Source organism: Eriocheir sinensis, unplaced genomic scaffold (assembly GCF_024679095.1).
Source record: "Eriocheir sinensis breed Jianghai 21 unplaced genomic scaffold, ASM2467909v1 Scaffold19, whole genome shotgun sequence".
Lineage (NCBI taxonomy): Eukaryota > Metazoa > Arthropoda > Malacostraca > Decapoda > Varunidae > Eriocheir > Eriocheir sinensis.
Window position 1 is genome coordinate 884,886 of NW_026111294.1, and position 20,712 is coordinate 905,597.

General features: G+C 43.8%; 1 protein-coding gene and 1 long non-coding RNA gene across 2 annotated transcripts; both read left to right on the forward strand.

Moving 5' to 3' along the window:
• Window positions 1–2,224: 2,224 nt before the first annotated feature.
• On the forward strand, window positions 2,225–11,962 carry LOC126990680 (protein SpAN-like; the record flags this gene model as incomplete). The annotated part of the gene is made up of 10 exons (XM_050849364.1): window positions 2,225–2,288; window positions 2,835–3,021; window positions 3,447–3,634; window positions 4,307–4,510; window positions 5,394–5,520; window positions 7,942–8,076; window positions 8,379–8,462; window positions 8,929–9,094; window positions 11,575–11,715; window positions 11,869–11,962. Coding segments are annotated over exons 1-10 (1,338 nt in total), but the record flags the coding sequence as incomplete, so codon positions are not given.
• A 49-nt stretch (window positions 11,963–12,011) lies between these two features.
• LOC126990681 (uncharacterized) lies at window positions 12,012–19,770 on the forward strand. The gene is made up of 5 exons (XR_007744639.1): window positions 12,012–12,241; window positions 13,450–13,559; window positions 17,020–17,155; window positions 18,001–18,078; window positions 19,272–19,770. It is a non-coding gene; the product is annotated as an uncharacterized LOC126990681 (long non-coding RNA).
• Window positions 19,771–20,712: the final 942 nt, after the last annotated feature.

The window sequence follows — 20,712 nt, forward strand, 5'->3', positions numbered from 1 at the left end:
TCAAAGTCAGTGCAAACTTGGCGGAGGGACTGATTTCTCGGCGCCATTAAAGGTTGCGGATAAGGAGATAGCTAGATATTATTCCTTATTTACACGATCCACGAGACATCCTAGAGGTAAATCGTATAGCGTCATAATTCTTGTATTCATTCATACACACACTGCAGTATTATTTCTGTGGAGTCTGATTCACTTATTAGAGGAAATTCGTTGTGATAAACAGTCAAATTCGTGTCATCAAAAGTCGGTTAGTAATTAAAGCTTCGGCACCATGAAATATACACAAATAGATAAATGAAAGCTCACGAAGTCGTCATTGTTACATTCCCTGCTTTACGCAGTAAAAGTATACTGTTTTAGTATCTGACACCCGCACATGGCAGGCTGCTGCTGCTCGGCTACAGCTATTGTTAAATTCGTCGTACCAGCCGATTATATTTCCTGACTTCCTGCCCCAAATCATTCTCCAAACGAAACTAATTTATAGTTAATGTTAAAAGAGTAAGTCTTGATGTTTCTTGGCAATAGTTAGAAGTCAGAAACCGTTAAATACTATGCTCTATACGACAATTGGCAACGGTAGCTATACGTATTTTCATATTATTGTTCTGTTGTTTATTGAATGTTGTGTTCATGAAGAATATCTATAATTTTAGTTAGTTTTTGGTTATAAGGATTCTTTACGAAATACGTTAACATTCTCACTTAGGAAACGTCCTGAATCCTGGATCGGCTATGGTATTGTTAGGTGCGCTTATTAAGGTGGGGGTTAGAATTGTTGAGACCTGTCTTAACTGTAGGCCAACGTGGGCCTCTTGTAGTAATTGTTTTGGTGAGAGAGAGAGAGAGAGAGAATGACTGTATAGATTCTCGTGAATCTCTGATCTGACTTGCTTGAATATGTATGAAATAATTAAGCTGGCTGACGATAAGTAACAAAAACGAGGAAAACTTGTCTATTGCCCACCTTTCATTCAAGAATCAATTAATCCCTCAAGTACAATTAAGGAACTTTCCATCACAGCATACCTCATCTTATAATCAATTATACCAGCAGTAACCACTATTAGACAACTTACCCATTATGGTCCATTGAATTTATTCAGTCTGATCAGCGTTCTGCCTCCTTAAGAATAGTAGTGGTTCAGGTCTTGTTGAAACGTTTGAGTGGGCAGAGGTCAGTTGAATTGTAATTGACCTCCAAATCTGCACCAGCTGAAAAGTAAGAAAGTCAAGGCCCGAAAGCCGAAGACAAATCTACGATGAAGAACTACCTACAATGTGCACTTACCAAATCATTACTTTTAATCAGAGGAGTCTAAGCTTCCACCTGTAAACAATCTAAAGAAGCGAGCAAGTGAAGAGAAGAAATGTTACCAAATAAGCTCATCGTGCAATCAAATGTTCATAAACACCTGAACAGTCAAAGAATTTAATTACTCAAAACCTAAGGATTTTACATTAACTGAAGGCTCCAAAATTTCACCTAGGCTGATATTATTATGCTGAAGTGACGGTCGAACTTTTTTGAAGGAACAACGTTACACTGACCACTTACAGAAAGCTAACCTATTCTCGTACCTTTGCACCAGCAGCTGAATCAACAACAAGATTCAGTTTCACGCCATTGTTCTTCAAACATCTGCCCAACGCTAAACACCTTCTAATTTAGTAATATCCTTCTAATGGTGGGGAGACCAAACTGTCCTGCATATTCCAAGTGGGAAACCATTAAAATCTCCTCGACATTATCCAATGGGGTTCGACACTCATTACTTCTCAAGTCTATATCGCCCAGTATATCATTCAGCATCTATTTTGTAGAACTATATATCATCGCAGTCAAAAAATCACCAACTTTTTATTGTGCGTGACTGTAATTTCAATGCCTACAAACGGCGGTGTGGGGTGTGAGGGAGGGCATGTTGAAGTGATTGATTTAAATTAGTCCGCCTTTCCTCGTTTTCTCTAAATCCCTGTTTCTACATTCTCTATAATTCTTTTATAGTTTGGCTCCAAGCAGTGTCACGCATAAAACACGCCTCGGCCGTGTGTCCTCCCACAAACCTGTGTATGACTTGACTTGGTGTATATAGACTTAGCTTCCCACCACAGGCTCAAAGGAAGCGATGGAGTTGAGCACCGCAGCCACGCTCAGCTATAGTGGATGCACCTAGCTTTAACTTCACCTTTATATTGCACTAATATAAATATATTTTTTCTCTCTATAGGGGAGTGATGACAAAGGCCACGAGGGACCGGATGGCAAAGCAGAAATGAGAGATCTGGTGAGTCTGAATAAAATTATAATGAATACGTAAGTACTCCGCAGTACACACTGTACAGGTTGGTATTATAAGACCATTTCGCTTCTAACATCAACTATTTCTAAAGGTCAAAGAGGGAGGCAATTGAGTTCTAATGAGTGTGTCTTTAGGTTCACGGTACAGAAGAAGGGACAAGCTACCATCAGGTCAAAAACTACTCTGAAATGCCTAACCGTCCTAGGAAAGCCTTGTCAAATAGGTGAACTTAAGCGACAAAATGTTTAGTAATACGGCCCTCTAGGGGTCGTATTTTAAAACATTTCGTCGCCTGTTCATATATTTGACAAGGTGGGCATTTCCAGTATGATCCTAGTGGTAGTTTGACCCTTCCTCTGTACCATGATCCTGAAGAAACACTCATTAGAACCCAATTGATCTCTTTGACCTTTAGAAATAGCTGATGGAAGAGAAACTGTCTCATAATACCGTCCAAATAGTTTCATCACTCTTTCTTCCTGTCAGCTATTCCGAATATTCTTTATTCTTTCCTCCGTTTTTTTCATTAAGACACGAGACTTCATGGAAACCAATCCTAGTGTTGTGAACGGCCACCAAGTCTTTGAAGGAGACATGGTCTTGACGGAGAGCCAGTGGCGAGCGGTCAGGGAGAGGAAGGCTCTTGCAGACCTCTCTGCGCGCTGGCCTGAACAGGGCGGCTTCCCCACCGTGCCCTACTACCTCGACACTACCGATTGTATGTAAAAATTATGTTTCCATTCACAAGCAGACAAAGACGAGCGTACAGGATGGTCGGTATTACAAGACACTTTCGCTTCTCACATCATCTATTTATAAAGCCCAAAGAGCGGGTCAGTCGGGTTCTAATGAGTGTTTATTGAGGTTCACGATACAGAAGAAGGGTCAAACTACCACCAGGGTCATAAAACTACTCCTGGAAATGCCCACAACTCCTACGAAAGCCTTGTCAAATATGTGTTCTTGGGAGGCGAAATGTCTTGTAATACGATCCTAAGAGTATTTGGCCTACTATCGAGATGTGTTAACATACTCAAAAGAACCTGAATTATAAATCTCGATTATATACGTTCAGTAACACGGCCAGTCTCTTTCTTTATACCATAAAAAAATGTATGTTTTCGGTTTTCACCTCGGACTCAGCCGCCACTGTGGCTGCCATAAATGCAGGGATTGCTCACTGGGAGCAAAACACCTGCATCAGATTCCAGCTCACGTCCAACCTCGCTCAACGGCACGTCAGGTTTTTTGAAGGGTCTGGATGCTGGTCGTTTGTCGGCATGCTGGCCCAGAATGGACAAGACATTTCCATTGGAAGTGGCTGCAAAGAAGTAAGTACACTATGGTAATATTATGTCGTAACACAATAAATTATATAGTTACCATACTGCACTCCCCAATACCGCTCACTCTACACTGGTTCTGCTTCCATGACATACTCTGTTCCCTCAACATTTAAAACTTATGCCACTTGGTTTAACTGTCTTTCCATGCCTCTACTGATTCCTTGCATTAAACCTTCCCATGAAGTCTTCTCCTAGAAACGTTCCTCTATTAAGAAACCATACGAAAGTAAATGAAATTCAGGAGTCGCAGCTGTTTGCACAGAAGATGACAGCACCACAAAAACATTACCAATGATAACTAAATAATAAATAGTAATAATAATAGATGAGATAATGATGAATAACAATAACAAAAATAATGATAGTTATTATCATTATCAATATTTGCATTGATATCATTATCATTGTCATTATTTTGATCATATTACATGCATTTTATATATATATATATATATATATATATATATATATATATATATATATATATATATATATATATATATATATATATATATATATATATATATATATATATATATATATATGTGTGTGTGTGTGTGTGTGTGTGTGTGTGTGTGTGTGTGTGTGTGTGTAGTTATTTAGTTGCCAGAGGCTTGACAAAGTCTTAATAACATCGTTCTCCTCGACGCGGGTCAGCTCGGCATTGTCGCCCATGAGATCGGCCACGCCATTGGGTTCGTGCACGAGCAGAGTCGCCCCGACCGTGACGACTATGTGGTCATCAATTATGGCAACATCCAAACTGGCAAGGAACACAACTTCAATAAGTACAGCACGTCAGTGGTCAACACCTACGGCATACCATACGACTACTCATCCGACATGCACTACGGTTCTACAGTGAGGGACTTTGCATGAGTATGGTTTCCTTCTTATCATGATGACTATACGCTCCCTTATTGTAAAACGTCTCGTCGTCTTTGGGCCAGTTTTACAGTCAAATACAGCAAGTTTGTGAGCTCCCCTACCAAACGGGGGCTTCGTGGTGCAGTGGTTAGCACACTCGGCTCACAATCGAGAGAGCCCGGGTTCGATTCCTGGGGGGAGTGGAAAAAATTGGGCGGCTTTTCTGATACCCTACGCCCCTGTCCACCCAGCAGTGAATGGGTACCAGGTATTAATCGGGGGTTGTGTCCCGTCTCCTGGGGTCTGTTCCCTTCTCCTATAATTCCTTCCCCCTCCTGTCTCTATCCGGCATATGACCACAGATGTTGCGCCGACTAAACCAAACTTTCCTTTTCCCCAACTAAACACAAAATACGACGAAAATTCCTTGTAGCTCTAGTTGATATAAAAAGGTGGAGGGAATTTTAGGAAACTACACAGGAAATCTCTTACTAGTATATCATGTAATGAGTAGAAATAGCGGATCATTATAGTGGATATGGTTTAGTTTGGGCGATTACAATGACATAGGGCCAGTCTCACAGTTCCCCATGATGGGTTAGTAACCTCCCAAACCAATAGCAGAGCCTTCGAAATTTTCTTGTATAGTGTCTGGTGTTTATATTTAAGTTCACAAATTTCATGAAACTATACAGGAAGTCTTGTGTATTTAGTGTGGCATCGAAGACCTCCCTATTTTGAATTGTATGGGATTCTCTAGTTTGGTTCGGGCTGTTACGAAGACACTGTGTTGGACTGTGAAATCGGCACAGAGTGTTGGACTGTCGAACTGGCCCTTAACTCCCCGCAGCAGACTCCCCCTTGACACATTTTTTAGGGCTTCACCAACAACGGCCAGACGACCATCGCCACCCTATATCCCTTGGCGCAGGAGCTCATCGGCCAGCGCACGGGACTCTCTCACAGGGACATACTATTGGCCAACACCATGTACGGCTGCATCGGTGAGTATGATATATGAGTAATTAAGGGGCTACTATTACACTGGGCAAATTTTCCGTGGATCTTCAGTCAAACCACGATTTCCGCTGGCGTGGTTCTCATTTGTTTCTTGTTATTGCTGCTGCTGATGATGATGGTGAGTAATACCGTCGTCCTTCGGTGAAATCTACCGTAGCTTTGGAAGATCGTGGACATGCTATGCTGTGGTATACGGTCACTGTTCTTCCCTTAAGTTGTGGCTGCCATTAATATTACTATAAATTACAAAATGAATTGCTTAATCTTCCTATTGAAAAAAAAAAGGGGTGTTATATTGAACGTGTTGGAGTTCTAATTTCCACGTACAATTTTTTTTTCCAGGCAAAAAAACAAGAGAGTTAAGTACTTAGTAAGAGTGCTGAGTTGTAGTTTTCAATCTCCTTGGTAACAGAATAAATTTAATAGAATACAATATGAATTTGTGAAAAATGGTAGTTTCTGATTACTAAATACTTGATGCTCACTTAATGTTCGTTATTTTTCTATGGTATATTGTAAACACGGCCAATTGCTTTTCATCAGTTTTTAGTGCCCTGTTCTCTGCAGTAAAAGTATCTGAAAGAATAAATTTTAATTTGAAGTTTATATGTATGATACATCAGTCTTAACCACTTAAATGTGGTTATGCTTTACCATAATTTGATCATTACCTTCAAAGTCTTTTTATGACACACTTGCCATATTTTCTGTGTTACTGCTAAATACAATAACACAAATTGTCCCTAATGTTTGTCAGAGAGGCCTCAGAATTACCCTAAAAACTCCGCGCTTCTCTCGCTCCAACCACCCAGCATTTTGAGCTGGGCTAAGACACCATCGCTTCTCACATCAACTATTTCTAAAGGTCAAAGAGGGGATCAATCTGATTTTCATAAGTGTTTTTTAAGGTTCATGGCACAGAAGAAGGGTCAAACTACCACCAGGGCCATAAAACTACCCCTGGAAAGGCCTACAGCTCCTACGAAAGACATGTCAAATATGTGAACTTGGGCGACGAAATGTTTTAAAATACGACCCTAAGCCCCAATGTTTCAAGGTCCTAAATACGCCCCTGGTCTCCAATCATTTACATTCCGCAGCAGTGTTGCCTCTCTGTTCCCAACCAATATTTTCATCCTGACTGCGAGGGGAGGAGGCATGCTATAAAAAAAAATGTCTGTTCAGAGCATGAAGGCGGTTCATGGTGTGGCAGATTCCTGAATTCCCATGAGTGCGGCGCTGCCAGTTCGACCGCCAATTATCAGATTAGCACCGTCTCCCTACCCACCCACAACCCACCTGTATATCTCTCTCTCTCCCTCTCGACCCGGGGGAGGGACCTAAGGAGACACCCCGACCACCACCACCACCACCACCACCACCACCAAAACGTGGCACCATGGGAAAAAATCGTTGCCACATGTCAGAATTTATACAAATCGCTTTTATAATCCTAAACATCGACACTCATTGTTCTATGTAGCTTCCTTTACTATATACATAATATATAAAATATCACTTTCAACTAGCACATGAATGTGAAATAAGAGAGAGACGCATGTACGAAGGTTGATTTGGCAGCATGGCTAGAGGTAAACGACGATACCAGCTCCACCCTGAACCGACTTCATGCTCTGAACAGACTATAACTGCATGCCTCCTCCCCTCCGCGGCCTCACACGACTTTGAACTCTTGCTCACCCCTATCCTAGCCAAATCCCTTATGCAAGTGTTAACCAGCATTTTCATTCCTTCGTCCCTTTCTTTGATAATGTCTGACACAGCCTTCCTTGGTCTGTATTTCCTCCTGTCTGTGACTTGAACTCCTTCCTATACTAAAGGGGGGCTTCGTGGTGCAGTGGTTAGCACACTCGGCTCACAACCGAGAGAGCCCGGGCTCGATTCCCGGGCGGAGTGGAAAAACTCGGGCGGCTTTTCCGATACTCTACGCCCCTGTCCACCCAGCAGTGAATGGGTACCAGGTATTAATCGGGTGTTGTGTCCCGTCTCCTGGGATCTGTTCCCTTCTATAATTCCTCCCCCTTCTGTCTCTCTCCGGCATATGACCACAGATGTTGCGCCGACTAAACGAAACTTTCCAACTTTCCTATACTGAAAAATGAGCACGTTTGCTTACTCGGACTTATTATAGGAATTTATCTTTTTTACAAATAATGTTTATATCGCTCCTATTTTAACACTCGCCAGGCTTCAACCACCATTACTTTTTCGAACCGTTTCCATCGGCGAAGTATCCATGCACTTACCATGCACTTTGAATTACATGATGAAAAAATCCCATCGCGATAGGTAACAAACATGTATGCATATGGTAAGGTATTAGTATTAAATAATTTGACCGTCAACACCAACTACAATGATCAACAATTTTCATTTTTTTAAAGATAAGTGGCTTGCTGCTTGCGGAGTGGACGCCGACCCCTGCCAGAACGGCGGGTTTTATGGAGAAGGCTGCGCTTGTGTGTGTCCCTCGGGCACCTCAGGGGCCAACTGTGAGACGGTGACGGGAGACTACTACGGTGATTGGCCGCCCCTTTGCACACCTTGTCTCTGGAGCTCTCAGAATACTTGTTCTCTTTGTTCCTCTGTAGTGAGGAAGCACCTTACGATAGCTTGGCTCTTGGGATAAAAGAGGATAACAGTTCAATCTTCAATTACAGTGTAGTCCAAGAATTCCTCATTAAATTATATCTATAGTTCAGCGACCCTTTTTGAAAACTTGGAATGATCCAGTGACTATATTATCGTTCTTTTTCTAGTGGATTATGCAAAATCAGGCTGTTTCGGCATAACTGTTGACACCAAACCTCGTCTTCCACAGACGAGTTGACGAATCCCTGCACTGAGAAAGTAACTCAGGAAGGCACCCTCACCTCGCCGGGCTATCCAAGCAACTACCCAAAGAGTGAGTGACAGAAATTTACATAGATTTACATAGAAAATAAGACCACACAGACCCCATGGTTAGGACTAGGTGGCCTGTCCTTAAACCTAAGTGCTTCTACATTAATCAGATGGCTCCAAAACTTTGCATTTCATCTCTAGTTGATATTAAGTTGAAGGAAGTGACGGTCGAGCTTGTTTTTAAAGGAGTCAATCGTCTTACACTGGACCACTGAAGGCGGGAGCTTATTTCATTCTCGCACTACAACGTTGGTGGAGAAAAGAAGAGGAGAGAGAGAGAGAGAGAGAGAGAGAGAGAGAGAGAGAGAGAGGTGTGTGTGTGTGTGTGTGTGTGTGTGTGTGTGTGTGTGTGTGTGTGTGTGTGTGTGTGTGTGTGTGTCTTGTACAGAAGCCAGACACAGTGTGTGTGAGCGAGCTTCCTTTGTGTGGTGTGTTCACCCTCTGTTCCGTTCTCCCTGCCCCGCCAGTCCAGTGCGTCAAGTGGATTGTAGCTCCCGCATGCCACGTGCCCAGAGTGACCTTCTCAGACTTTTACCTGTACGGAGAGAATCCCTACTGCGGATCGACTACAGAGACGTGCTGCTACTTTGATGGCCTGGAGATCAGAACCGACAACTTGTACGACGGTGAAGTGTGAGTATACAGAGACCCTGCTCGCTCTGCCATTTTTTTTTTTTTTTTACGTGTACGCCTGTAGTGCCGGTAGGCTCTCTTGAGGGGCCTGGATGGAAGTCGACCCCAGCTCGTCATAGCGCAGGCAGGTGTTTATAGTGGCGTCATCTTCTCTTGGCTCATGCTGTCCCTGGAACTCGTTCTTGATTCACTTGGACGGTTTCCTCTAGAGTCCGGGTTGATGGGTGGTCTTCAGGACAACATGTGGGTAGTTTTAAGCCACTCGGCGGTGACTGAAAAATCCGAGGTGGTAGCGTGGGGATTCGAACCCGTGTCGTCCATCACGCGGTGAATGTGGGCCCAGCACGTTACCACTCAGCCACCGCCTACCTGCCCCGTGACGGCGAGCAAGGCTGCCACTGTTACTGTTACAAGGCGTATTCACTTCTAATTATTACGTAACAAGTTTAGTTTGTGATATTCCTTTGTGCCACTAAACTTGCCCGATGGTGACCGTTTTTGGACCCTCCTTTTCTTCTATTTGTATCTTTATATTTTATTTTATTTGCATCAACGTGTATTAAAACAACTCTTTTATCACTCATTAATTACTCCATAAATGATCTCACCGTCTCGTATCCCTGGTAGCGTGATCCGGCTTTAAGTTGTTATTGGAGACTGGTGTTCTGGGATAAACAAGGGAAAAAGAAAATATACATTTATTTAAAATTAAATGAAAGTAATTTCCTTACGCAATATTCTATGCTCAGACGATCATAACACTGGCATATTCAGCAATGGATACAACATATGACAAACGACATGCCTTAAACATAATACTACAATATGTGCCCAGTTGTTGCCAATAATAATAACACTCGTCATTCCACAAGCAGTGGTTTGTATCTCTCTGCTTACATCACAATCATTATGTACTCTTCTCACAATTCCTAATAACACATTCCTATAGTATAATCTACTACAATTCACGGAAACACCAAATTATACCACACCCAGTGGTTTTACCTTTGCTTTACATCGCAATAAAATAATCACAATCCTGTCCCACTCACAATCCTACTACACATCTCCTACATTATAATCTCCAGGACAATACAGTCGGTTTCCCTTAGATCCTCGAATTTCTACTCACGATTAAGATCACAACAGCCATTCTCAGCTGAGTGAGTAGAGCAGCTCTGCTTGAAGCGAGAGCAAGGCTCAGTCTGCTTATACCACCGACTTCTAGGTCACATTTTTCTTTGCTTGAGGTGGACCTACATCCTTGACACGCCTTAATTTTCTACATAACCAGTAGCCAATACTTCCTGTCAACAACCATTGGCTCGCTCATTATGTTGTATTGTTTACTTCTCCTGCTATTCGTGATTCACTCTTAAGACACTCCCACAGTGAATTCTCTGTTCAGTTATTCGCTTATAGCATGTCGTCACGACTGACGTCACATGTTCAGTCTTTTGAATGGTCATCCACACACTCTGACCACGCCTACTGGGTATCTGTTTTCTGTATCTGGGTCTGGGTATCTGTTTTCCGTTACCCTCCTCGTTACCCTCCTTGTTAGTGTTTGTCCTATCAGATGTTTACACTGTTGTATATCTGTTACCCTCCTTGTTAGTGTTTTTCCTATCAGATGTTTACACTGTTGTATATCTGTTACCCTCCTTGTTAGTGTTTTTCCTATCAGATGTTTACACTGTTGTATATCTGTTACCCTCCTTGTTAGTGTTTGTCCTATCAGATGTTTACACTGTTGTATATCTGTTACCCTCCTTGTTAGTGTTTGTCCTGTCAGATGTTTACACTCTTGTATATCTGTTACCCTCCTTGTTAGTGTTTTTCCTATCAGATGTTCACACTGTTGTATATCTGTTAATCTTGTTAGTGTTTGTCCTGTCAGATGTTTAAACTGTTGTATATCTGTTACCCTCCTTGTTAGTGTTTGTCCTATCAGATGTTTACACTGTTGTATATCTGTTACCCTCCTTGTTAGTGTTTGTCCTATCAGATGTTTACACTGTTGTATATCTGTTACCCTCCTTGTTAGTGTTTGTCCTGTCAGATGTTTACACTGTTGTATATCTGTTACCCTCCTTGCTAGTGTTTGTCCTGTCAGATGTTTACACTGTTGTATATCTGTTACCCTCCTTGTTAGTGTTTGTCCTGTCAGATGTTTACACTGTTGTATATCTGTTACCCTCCTTGCTAGTGTTTGTCCTGTCAGATATTTACACTGTTGTATATCTGTTACCCTCCTTGTTAGTGTTTGTCCTGTCAGATGTTTACACTGTTGTATATCTGTTACCCTCCTTGCTAGTGTTTGTCCTGTCAGATGTTTACACTGTTGTATATCTGTTACCCTCCTTGCTAGTGTTTGTCCTGTCAGATGTTTACGCCTGTGTTGTTATGGTCATTCTTCTGTTTGTTCGTTTTCTGGGTCCCGACACCGTGACCACTCAAGCTCTTCCATTCCTCGGCAGGTATTGTGGCACGGACATCACTGCAGGCCAGACCTTCACTGGAACCGGTCAAGAGATGGTTTTATACTTCAGGGCGATAAGTAATAATATTCGCAGGGGATGGTCTGCCCAAATCACCTTTGTGCCGCAACCGGGATGCACGTAAGTGACAAAAAAAAGAGGGATGGGAGAGTCTCAGGACCAGTGAAGAGTAGAATCACCTTTCTGCGTTGTATCTTCATCAGCCTGTGTTTATTCGTAGATCGCAAATATCTTACGTCCTAACGATTCCTCTATTTTTTTTTATTTCTTCAGAACCACCACTGCAGAAACCTCCACCACCACCACCACCACAGCAACAACAACCACCACTACAGAACCCACCACCACCACCACCACAGCAACAACCACCACCACAGCAACAACCACCACTACAGAACCCACCACCACCGCAACAATCACCACTACAGAACCCACCACCACCACAGCAACAACCACCACTACAGAACCCACCACCACCACTACAGAACCCACCACCACCACAGCAACAACCACCACCACCACCACCAGCCCACTACCACCTAGATGTTTAATTCAGGCTGTCAACGGAGTGTTCTACTGGTCCTCCCCCGGCTTCGGCATCACCAACTACCCGAATAACTTCAACTGCGCAGTGCGAGGGTTTTCGGTATGTGCCTTACTTTTCTGGCCGTGGTGGGCGAGGCAAGTAATAGCTCATTCCAGCGTCACAAGGCGTCCATGATATTACGAGACATGATATTCTATACCAGAGGAGGAGAAAGCCGAGTTAGGGCCGCTTTCACAGTCACTTTGTTTGTTTTTATCGTTACCAATGGCAGAGATCGACGCTATAGTTTTCCACGTGAAACTATCCTATGGGGTAGTGGCGGCTGCAGAGGAAGCGAGAGGTGTTAAGGGTGGGTGGCAAGGTGCGGGGCTAGGCTAACCCCGCAGCCGCCACTACCCAATCGGCCAGTTTTACGTGGAAATACTATAGCGCGATCGCCGCCATTGGTAACGATCAAAACAAAGTGACTGTGAAAGCGGCCCTTAGTGCACTGCCTAAGATCATTGTTCTGTCTGCAATTCCATTTTATTGTTCAAATCAAGAATTACTGTTATAAAACGCCTTGACGCTGATCATATCTAAGTAGTCAGGGCATACACTATATATCTCTCGCATTTCCTGGAAGCTGAGAAGATGGCGCCACTATAAACACTTGCCTGCGCCATGACGGGATGGGGTCAAGTACCATCCAGGCCCCTCAGGCAAGCCTACCGGCGCTATAGGCGTACACGTAAAAAATAAAATAATAAATAAATAAAAAGACTTTCAAATAAGAAAGTGAATTTTACACACACACACACACACACACACACACACACACACACACAATCAAGAGGAGGGTATCAGGACACCTCTTCTCACGTAATTGACTGCTCTTTCGGCCACCTCTTCGGACTCTTTACAGGAGCAGCGAGTAGCGGGCTATTTTTTTTTTATTGTTTCCTTTTTTGTGTGCCCTTGTGCTGTCTCCTTTCCTGTAAACACACACACACACACACACACACACACACACACACACACACATATATATATATATATATATATATATATATATATATATATATATATATATATATATATATATATATATATATATATATATATATATATATATATATATATATATATATATATATCCTCGAAACACGCCACTAACAATATGACTCAGGCAGTTCACAAAGTGTCCACAATAATAATTCCACTCGACGTAGTAGTGGAGTGATAAAAGGTGCCACGATATTTTTGTAGCAAACCCGCATACAGGCAAACGAGTCAGGGCTTATTGAAGTGTTCCTTTGCATGTTCAGACGAGATCCATGTTGACGCTGAAACTGGAAACGTTCACGCTGCAGAGAGCCAGGAGAAGGAGATGCGTGGATGGCGTCGAGTTAACATTCTTGTACAATCGAACGAGAACGTGAGTAGCGTGTGTGGTTTGTTGCTTGAGTGACTAAAGGTGTGAGTGTGTATGTTTAAGATGTACAGTAACAGGTGATGCCTTATACAGCGGAAAAGTTGGAAAGTTTCGTTTAGTCGGCGCAATTTCTGTGGTCATGTGACGGAGAGAGACAGGAGGGGGAAGGAGTTATAGGAGAAGGCAACATCTGTATTCATATACCGGAGAGAGACAGGACGGGGAAGGAGTTATAGGAGAAGGCAACATCTGTGGTCATATACCGGAGAGAGACAGAGGGGGAAGGAATATTAGGAGAAGGCAACATCTGTGGTCATATGCCGGAGAGAGACAGGAGGGGGAAGGAATATTAGGAGAAGGCAACATCTGTGGTCATATACCGGAGACAGACAGGAGGGGGAAGGAATTATAAAAGGCAACATAATATGTGGTCATATGCCGGAGAGAGACAGGAGGGGGAAGGAATATTAGGAGAAGGCAACATCTGTGGTCATATGCCGGAGAGAGACAGGAGGGAAGGAATTATAGGAAAGGAACATCTGTGGTCATATGCCGGAGAGAGAGACAGGAGGGAAGGAATTAGGAGAAGGCAACATCTGTGGTCATATGCCGGAGAGAGACAGGAGGGGGAAGGAGTTATAGAAGGGAACATCTGTGGTCATATGCCGGAGAGAGACAGGAGGGGGAAGGAATTATAGAAGGGAACATCTGTGGTCATATGCCGGAGAGAGAGACAGGAGGGAAGGAATTATAGAAGGGAACATCTGTGGTCATATGCCGGAGGAGAGAGACAGGAGGGGAAGGAGTTATAGAGAAGGAACATCTGTGGTCATATGCCGGAGAGAGACAGGAGGGGAAGGAGTTATAGAAGGAACATCTGTGGTCATATGCCTGAGAGAGACAGGAGGGGGAAGGAGTTATAGGAGAAGGGAACATCTGTGGTCATATGCCGGAGAGAGACAGGAGGGAGAAGGACTTATAGAAGAGAACATCTGTGGTCATATGCTGGAGAGAGACAGGAGGGGGAAGGAATTATAGAAGGGAACATCTGTGGTCATATGCCGGAGAGAGACAGGAGGGAGAAGGACTTATAGGAGAAGGGAACATCTGTGGTCATATGCCGGAGAGAGACAGGAGGGGGAAGGACTTATAGGAGAAGGGAACATCTGTGGTCATATGCCGGAGAGAGACAGGAGGGGGAAGGAGTTATAGGAGAAGGGAACATCTGTGGTCATATGCCGGAGAGAGACAGGAGGGAGAAGGACTTATAGGAGAAGGGAACATCTGTGGTCATATGCCGGAGAGAGACAGGAGGGGGAAGGAATTATAGAAGGGAACATCTGTGGTCATATGCTGGAGAGAGACAGGAGGGGGAAGGAGTTATAGGAGAAGGGAACATCTGTGGTCAAATGCTGGAGAGAGACAGGAGGGGAAGGAATTATAGGAGAAGGGAACATCTGTGGTCATATGCCGGAGAGAGACAGGAGGGGAAGGACTTATAGAAGGGAATATCTGTGGTCATATGCCGGAGAGAGACAGGAGGGGAAGGAATTATAGAAGGGAACATCTGTGGTCATATGCCGGAGAGAGACAGGAGGGGAAGGAATTATAGAAGGGAACATCTGTGGTCATATGCCGGAGAGAGACAGGAGGGGAAGGAATTATAGAAGGGAATATCTGTGGTCATATGCAGGAGGGAGACGGGTGGGGAAGGAATTATAGGAGAAGGGAACATCTGTGGTCATATGCCGGAGAGAGACAGGAGGGGGAAGGAGTTATAGGAGAAGGGAACATCTGTGGTCATATGCCGGAGAGAGACAGGAGGGGGAAGGAGTTATAGGAGAAGGGAACATCTGTGGTCATATGCCGGAGAGAGACAGGAGGGGGAAGGAATTATAGAAGGGAACATCTGTGGTCATATGCTGGAGAGAGACAGGAGGGGGAAGGAGTTATAGGAGAAGGGAACATCTGTGGTCATATGCCGGAGAGAGACAGGAGGGGGAAGGAGTTATAGGAGACGAGAACATCTGTGGTCATATGCTGGAGAGAGACAGGAGGGGGAAGGAGTTATAGGAGAAGGGAACATCTGTGGTCATATGCCGGAGAGAGACAGGAGGGGGAAGGAGTTATAGGAGAAGGGAATAGACCCCAGGAGACGGAACACAACCCCCAATTAATACCTGGTACCCATTCACTGCTGGGTGGACAGGGGCGTAGGGTATCGGAAAAGCCGCCTAAATTTTTCAACTCCGCCCGGGAATCGAACCCGGGCTCTCTCGATTGTGACCCGTGTGTGCTAACCACTGCACCACGAAGCACCCCTTATACAGCGGCAGGTAAGGGTAGGTGTCAAGGGATGGTCCGCTTGTTTAATGGGTAGTTGTTGCATTAGTGTGTTAATAGAATGGTTGGGCGTTTTGTACCTCGACACGGAGAGTTATGGCGAGGTTTCTAAATGGATGAAGGGCTTTAATAAGGGAGACATTCATAAGGTTTTGTTGGTAAGAGAACCGGGTAGGACCCGAAGTAATAGGTTTAAACTTTATAAATTCAGATTCAACAGGGACATAGGCAAAAATTGGTTTACTAACAAGGTGGTGGATGAGTGGAATAGGCTTAGCAGTCATGTGGTGAGTGCCAATACAATTGTCACATTCAAAAATAGATTAGATAAATTCATGGACAGCGATATTAGGTGGGGTTAGATTCACGGGAGCTTAGGTTCAAAGGAGCTGCCTTGTACAGGCCTACCGGCTCTTGCAGACTCCAACGTTCTTATGTTCTTATGTTCTTATATTAAGGAGGAAGAGCGACGTGGGTTTCCATACTTAATTCACATGTTTGGTTGGCAACGAGTAGATGGGAACGATACCCAACGTTACCAGATTACCGTACGCATAGCATTGTATTTTCCTGTTTCTGGCCCATAAATATTGCAAAAAAAAGAGCATCAATGATTACCGATTTTAACGATAATTATAAATGCATATCGTTATCTTTGTGGGTACGATAGTTTTTGGTCAGAAATCGGCAAAAACAATACGCCAAGTACAACAATCTGGTAACGTTGACGATGCCACTATAGACGACGCTGGGTAGGCGGTGGCTGAGTGGTAGCGTGGTGGGCCCACATTCACCGCGGGATGGACGACGCGAGTTCGAATCCCCACGCTACCACCTCGGATTTTTCAGTCACCGCCGAGTGGCTTAAAACTACCCACATGCTGTCCTGAAGACCACCCATCAACCTGGACTCTAGAGGAAACCGTCCAAGTGAATCAAGAACGAGTTCCGGGGGCAGCATGAGCCAAGAGAAGATGGCGCCACTATAAACACTTGCCTGCGCCATAACGGGCTGGGGCCGAACACCATCCAGGCCCCTCAAGCGAGCCTACCGGCGCTATAAGCGTAGACGTAAAAAAAAAAAAAAAATCTATAACCTTGTTCTTAATTTAATCACCAGGTTGTGTGGATCTCGATCAGGGAGAGTTTTTACATCGCCATCTTTCAATTTCAACTCGAGATTCTTCACCAACCCCAAGAGAACCTATCAGGGCTACAACATCTCCTTCACGCCTGCAACCACAAGTTGTCACCAGGTAAGGAACGTTGTGGATTTATCTGAACTTCTCCGGCAATACACAACTGTGCTGCTTGCTAAGTTGTCACCAGGTAAAGGGACTAGGGCCGTATTTTAAAACATTTCGTCGCCCAAGTTCACATATTTGACAAGGCTTTCGTATGAGTTAGGGCATTTCCAGGAGTAGTTTTTTTTACCCTGGTGGTAGTTTGACCCTTCCCCAGTAGCATGAGCCTAAAGAACCACTCATTAGAACCCGACTGACACCTTTTTTGACCTTTAGAAAGAGTTGATGTGAGAAGTGAAACTGTCTTATAATACCACCCTATTACACTGGGCAAATTTTCCGTGGATCTTCAGTCAAACCACGATTTCCGCTGGCGTGGTTCTCATATTTCCGTGGTTATCTGACGTGTACACGATCTTCCAAAGCTACGGAAGATTTCACCGAAGGAAAACGGTATTACTCACCATCATCATCATCAACAATAACACGAAACAAATAAGAACCACGCCAGCGGAAATCGTGGTTTGACTGAAGATCCACGGAAAATTTGCCCAGCGTAATAGTAGCCCTTTAAGGAACATGTGGATTTATCTGAGCTTCGCTACCTCGGCAATATACAACAGTTACTGTGCTGCTTGCTAAGTTGAGATTCTCGCCAGATGGACATATTGACAGTAGATGTATAATATTATCCATTGTATATATTTTTTTGTGTTTAATAATAGTAAGATAAATTATGGAACATAGTTTGTATTTGAATTCGACCCATCGTACAAGCACATACGAGAGCTGCTTATAATCCCTGCTCGATGCACCGTCAAGCCTGGTATCATAATCACAATGGTATCCATCCACAGATAATCACGGCAGCTGTTGGTCAGACTGGCACAATAACTTCCCCTCCAGCAGAAAAATACTGCGAATACCGAATCCAGGTAAAAACTGATGTAACACAAGAAAGGTATTAGTATGTGTCTCTCTCCACAACACTGCCACTCCTGCGGGGGTGTCGACAAGAGATTTGTTTGGTCATGTCTTCTATTTTCATCAAACCTTATCCCGTCCGCTGCGATTGGCACGAATTTGGCCTTCACTGGTAGCCTGGTAAAACATACTCCCAGGTCTTTCTCTGCCTCTGTGGTGGATAGTGAAGTGTTTCCCATGTGGTATTGGTGTGCTGGATATCCCTTCACTGGTAGCCTGGTAACATACACTCCCAGGTCCTTCTCTGCCTCTGTGGTGGATAGTGGAGTGTTTCCCATGTGGTATTGGTGTGCTGGATATCCCTTCACTGGTAGCCTGGTAACATATAGTCCCAGGTCTTTCTCTGCCTCTGTGTTGGATAGTGGAGTGTTTCCCATGTGGTATTGGTGTGCTGGATATCCCTTCACTGGTAGCCTGGTGACATACACTCCCAGGTCTTTCTCTGCCTCTGTGTTGGATAGTGGAGTGTTTCCCATGTGGTATTGGTGTGCTGGATATCCCTTCACTGGTAGCCTGGTTACATACACTCCCAGGTCTTTCTCTGCCTCTGTGGTGGATAGTGGAGTGTTTCCCATGTGGTATTGGTGTGCTGGATATCCCTTCACTGGTAGCCTGGTTACATACACTCCCAGGTCTTTCTCTGCCTCTGTGGTGGATAGTGGAGTGTTTCCCATGTGGTATTGGTGTGCTGGATATCCCTTCACTGGTAGCCTGGTAACATACACTCCCAGGTCTTTCTCTGCCTCTGTGGTGGATAGTGGAGTGTTTCCCATGTGGTATTGGTGTGCTGAATATCCCCTCCCAAGATGCAGGACCTTACATTTTTCTTCATTGAATTGTAGCAGCCAGTTTTTGTTCCATTCCTGTAGCTTGGTGAGGTCTTCTGGTAGGAAATCCGTACTCAAGGGGTTAAAACAATCACCACCAACTCCACAAAAGGTTACATTAAACTTGAGTCCTCCACACGTACTATGCGCTTGCTTCCTCCAACACTCCAGTGATTTATAACATTATCACTTGCTCATCCCCCCTTCAAACACCCATTTTTCTTCGAGCAGGTCGCCAGTGAAACATCAGAGGCCCGTTCCATATCTACCTCTAAGCTAACGCAACTCTTTTCTTTTTTCTTTTTTTTTGTCCAAAGGCTCCTTCTGGAAGTCGCGTGCAGGTCGACGAAGTTACATCTAGGATTCGAGGGACAAGGAACTGTGCAATTGACTGGCTTCTGCTGAACGGGAGGAGTGAGAGGATGTACCCGCCAGACACCAGCTTAATTATCTGCGGCAAGAGGGTAGTGTCTTCACCTCTGACATCCGAGACCAATGAGATGTATGCAGCTTATCAAGGCACCAGGAGGAGAAGCCGCGGTGTCACTATCAAGTATACCATCATCTAAGTCAAACGTTCCTTGATTTTCACGCTCACTCCGTGGACGATGCAATCACTACTCCAATGTATCTGTACGGGCACGAATTCATTATTACACCTGCAACCCTTTCAGTTTACCTCTTGCCCACGATGTTTCTTTGTTTAAAATCATATCGCTGGTAAGCCAAGTCAGCTGATAAAACTTAAACGAGGAACAGTAGCATCCTTATAGTGTTCTACAATAACCGCCCCAAGAAAATAAATATATGCAGCAGCTTCATGTATCATTCATACCCTCTCTCTCTCTCTCTCTCTCTCTCTCTCTCTCTCTCTCTCTCTCTCTCTCTCTCTCTCTCTCTCTCTCTCTCTCTCTCTCTCTCTCTCTCTCTCTCTCTCTCTCTCTCTCTCTCTCTCTCTCTCTCCCCGTGTCATTGCAGACATGCTAGTGTTATGCACAGAAATTTACTGATCACGTGAGTGCCGGCTACGTCGTTTTTTCCGTATTGTCTGCAAAGTTTGTTTTTATAGCAAGGGAGGAAGCTCAAGAAAAAAAGCCCGCTAGAACCTGCTCAAATGACAACAACAACAACAACAACAACAACAACAACAATAACGCTACAACCAGAAGACGAACATGAAAAAAAAAATAAACGAAGAAAAAGAGGAAATGGAAGACAAAGAACAAAAAAAAAAAAGAAACAAAAGCAAAAAAAAACAAAAAAAAAAGAACAAGAAACATATATATGGTGGAGAAGATGAGGAACAACAAGAAAGGTAAATGAAGGATACGAAGAACAACGGATAAAGAAGAACAAAAACAAGAACGGAGAAAGAAGATAAGGACAACAACAACTTGAGATTCAGAGGGAAAATAATGAGAGGCCAGGAGAGAGGTCAACTTCGAAAGGAGAGATGTCACGATAATCTCCTCTTCAAAGAGCTAAAGTTGTAGGCAGGAGGAAATACAGGCGAGGGAAGGCTGTTCCAGAGATTACCAGCGGAAGAGATGAAAAAACAAAGATGGGAATTTGACAGACCAGGGATGAGGAGATAGGAGAAGACAGACTGGGTACAGATTACAAGAGGAGTCAGACAGGGGTGTGTCCTGTCGCCAGACTTCTTTTCTCTATACGATCAACGAGTGACAGAAGAATTGGAAGATATGGATGGAATTTTAATTGGAGGTAGAAATGTTAACAATATAAAGTATGTAGACG